We start from the raw sequence: 3783 nt of genomic DNA, 5'->3' as shown, positions 1-3783 counted from the left end.
AGAAAGGCGTGATGTACTGGCCTTATGAAAGATTAATGATTTGTAATTTTAATCATTTCCGTACTTCAGTTGTTCAACCCCCGCAAATCAGATCTTCCAGTCATGAAGCCTATTTATTGCTTACGTTTAGACAGCAGCAGACAGAAAAAATATTGCGTGCTATTATACAGAAAATGAGCAGTTTTGTTGTGTAATAGTTAAAACGAATAATGTTAATAAGAAATCTCAAGGCTAAGCAGTTTTATAGAAGAAAAGCATTCATCAATAAACGGTATTTTGATTTAACAGTACTTTTAATTTTGTTAAGTGAAACAAAAACTAAAATGTATATTTACAGTTATCGTTCAAGTTTTAACTGTTACTGTAACTATATAAAATGTAAACATGGCTGACAGGGAAGCCGAAACTATGGATGATGGTAAAAGGTAAAAATTTAAATTTTCCCGCAATTATGAATTTGCTATCTTATTAAGAAATTAGTAAAAATTATAGCTTTTATAATATTCGTTTTAACCATATGTTAATTGCGTAAGATTTGTCGGCATGGAATAAATTATTGAAGGAAAATGCATTTAATGAAAAAGTTAATTCCATTGATCTAAAGTGATTTTTGTTCTCTAACTCTTTTTTTTTTTCAAGTGTGTTTTATTTTAAGGTTTATCTATGAAAATTATGATTTACAATTAATAGTGTTAACATTCCGAAAATTTTAGAACTATTTTATTTTCACTTTGTTTAATTAAATACTTCGTACCAAGATTACGCGAAAAGCTTTTAATTTATCGATTCTTTGACGCCATGAAATTACTGTATGACATCAGAAACGAAAAAATGAAAACCAATCATAAAAATTGGCAAATTTGAGCGGTATAACTATAATAGGTGATATATTTTTATTAACATGGGAAAATTTTTTTTCATCAAATATTTCATAGCACCCCCTAAAATGGGTGCCATTTAAAAAACTAATATGTGGAAAGATTCATCTTGACTTAATAATATTTTGACCACTCCTCCAAGTGTTAAAATTAGAAAAAAACAGAAGTTTTTCAAAAATTTTCAAATTTTTTGCTGTGAGATTCGAAGGTATAGGTGAATAATTGCAAATCTGGACTCATTTTGCATAATGTATTTAGCTTTATCTTTTATAATTGAAATCTGTCTGAAAAATTAATTGATCAAAATAACTGATCAAATTAATTGATCAAATAGTATTTTTGACAATTCTCCAAGTAATAAAATTTTTTTTAAGTATTGTTAAAGAAAATGTGTAAATTGTGTTAACTACTGTAAAACGTACTAATGTTTTTGTTGCTATTTGGGTAAAAATATCAGAGATTAGCAAAAAGAGAGTGAAAAAAATCAGGTTAATTTTCTCAGTATGTTTTTCTTCTAAATGACACTTCTTAGACACTTAGCGCTTGGACATTTATTGAGACACTTAGTGCTTAGATTCTGTGTGATGAAGAAAGTCAAAATGTCATTAATATAACTGAAGTAAATTAATGGAATTTATTAAGAACTTCTTTTTCATTTTAAAAATAATCTTGGCTTGTTGTTTCCATATGAGGATAAAGTGCAGCAGTAACAATTTCTGAAAATGTAACTTTTGTGAAAAAATTACATTAATGTTGAGATCTTCTTGTCTAACCTAACTAGCATATATCTGCTTTTTTGTGTAACATTTTGAAGAATAATTAGAAGATAATGTATAATTTTAAATTTTCCGAGAAACGACCAGCTAAAAGCATAAAAATGGAATTTTAAAGTTTAACCTTGACTGTTTAAAGCTGCCGGAATATTAAAAAAATTGAAAATAAAAAAAAATGAAGGGTCATCATTTCACATTACATTTATTCAGTTTCAACTACTGAAAGAAGTTGAGAATTTTAACTTCTGTGAGCAAATACTGTAGGAAATATTGAAATATTACTATAATATCTCAAATTCAGTTACTTTATAATTTTATTCTACTACATTAAACATAATGACAACAGTAATGCTCAGACAATGCAATTTTTTGTATAAAAATTGTATTAACTTTTTTGAGATTGGTAAATTCTTTGCTTTATGCAAAAAATGTCTCTTTTTAAATTAAATATAAATGGATCATTATATATTTAAAAAGACTTAAAGACAGAAAGATAATGTTTGCCAGATTGTGTATATGACCTATCAAATTTCTGAGAGCAATTAGCCATCTGAAGGACAAGTTTTGTATAGTGTATTTTATTCTAAATCAAATAAAAAGAAAATTGCGCAGTTCAAGAATTTTTTTCTGCAATAACAAAGATATCAACAATGTATTTAAAAATTAAATTGATCTTTATAATCTTTCAATATACATTCAATTCCATATATACCTTGAAAACATAGTTAGTCTAAATTCTATTAAATTTTCATACGTGAGAGGTAACTAGGAGCTTCTCAATCAATACTTGTTTTTGCCTGAGATAATACAAAACTGATGTTTTTAGAATTACAAAATAAGGAGCAAAAGATAAAAATCGAAGCAACGCAAACATTAACTTTTTCAATTCTCACAGTTGAAGAACTTTCGTTTCATTAAGCAATTATTAGAAAAAATTCCTTATACCTTTCGTGTCCTCACGACATTTTAATTTTGAGATCAATTTTTGATTTTAAAATAATTACATGTATGTGGCTTAACTTGAAATTTTCCAAGATTTAAGACATAGCATTACCTAAAATTAACAAAAATAAGTAAAAAACAAATTGAGGTTGATGGTGAGTTGGTCAAATAAAAAATTAATCATATGAAAGATAATGCTATGCCACTCTTTTTTAGTCAATTGTATAGCGAAAAATATAACTTCCTAGAAGAGTTGATGAAGAATATTTGTAATTGTGTTTGATATTTTTTATTTTATTTTATGACTGTCGTTGAACAGCCGACCCAATTTTTGTGTTTACAACTACTAATGTTCAATTATGTAGCCTTGTAATTTTGAGCCCATTCGATTGGACAAGGGAACTCCTAGATCAAGTATTGAGAGAAATTTGCCTTTGGAGGACTTTTTGATAGAACTAATCCACATTTGCATTTGACGAGAAAGGGACTCTAACCCACAATCCATCTACCACTGGGGACATTTCAGGTCAGCACTGTGGTCAGTTCAAGCCGGATGCGGAATTCGCATCACCATTACTGGGATTCGAACCCGATTTTCCTCATTGGCAGGCAAACGCTCTATCCTCTGAGCCATTGTGGTTCTGTGTTTGATTTTTCTAAAATTTGTCACACTAAACAAAATGTTCTTCTGTGATCAAAACAAGTATATTTCAGGTGTCATACAACATGCTATGTGGATAGTAAAAGTCCTCTATATGGCATTTGATTTTTTATTCTGTAAATATTTCGATACATTCAAATATTTATTTATTTATCTACTATTTACCTGTTTTTCCTTGCTAAGTATAAGTAGAAAACTGTAGAAGTTTACCCCAAGAAGGCCCTTAATGTGTATTTAGTTATTCACCATTATGTTGTTATTCACCATTAAGCATATTTAGTTATGCACCACCTGTGTGTTATTTACCATTTATTTTCTTTAATTAATGTTTTGTTAAGCTGTATAGTTTGCTAAGTTAAAAGCTGTATATAAAAAATTTGCATTGGAAACTATTTAGATGTTATTAACATGTGTCCTGCATTTCTCATAATAAATTCCTTGAAATTAATTTTTGTTGTGTATTTTGCCGTTTTATTGTTTAAGTAATTTTTAAAAAAAATTTTCTGTAGTTATGTTAGAAAGCTGTTCA

The 3783-nt window shown here is 27.9% G+C and overlaps 1 protein-coding gene across 5 annotated transcripts in view; it reads left to right on the top strand.

The window, feature by feature from the left end:
• Positions 1 to 131: 131 nt before the first annotated feature.
• The window catches only part of ash2 (Set1/Ash2 histone methyltransferase complex subunit ash2), a 29632-nt gene continuing 25980 nt past the window's right edge, over positions 132 to 3783 (top strand). For 2 of the 5 annotated variants that reach the window (XM_043052581.3, XM_043052579.3), the window contains exon 1: positions 132 to 271. In XM_043052581.3, the coding sequence (XP_042908515.1) occupies positions 210 to 271 (62 nt within the window). In that variant the 5' untranslated portion in view covers positions 132 to 209. Of the gene's footprint in view, positions 604 to 3783 lie in introns of all 5 variants that reach the window. The other 3 variants (XM_016065182.4, XM_043052580.3, XM_016065183.4) reach the window with 3 other exon arrangements.

This window comes from Parasteatoda tepidariorum, chromosome 4 (genome assembly GCF_982258835.1).
Source record: "Parasteatoda tepidariorum strain Cologne lab strain chromosome 4, Ptep-v5.0, whole genome shotgun sequence".
Taxonomy (NCBI): domain Eukaryota; kingdom Metazoa; phylum Arthropoda; class Arachnida; order Araneae; family Theridiidae; genus Parasteatoda; species Parasteatoda tepidariorum.
The sequence above is the reverse complement of the archived record's forward strand: the minus strand, read 5'-3'. Positions and strand labels throughout refer to the sequence as shown.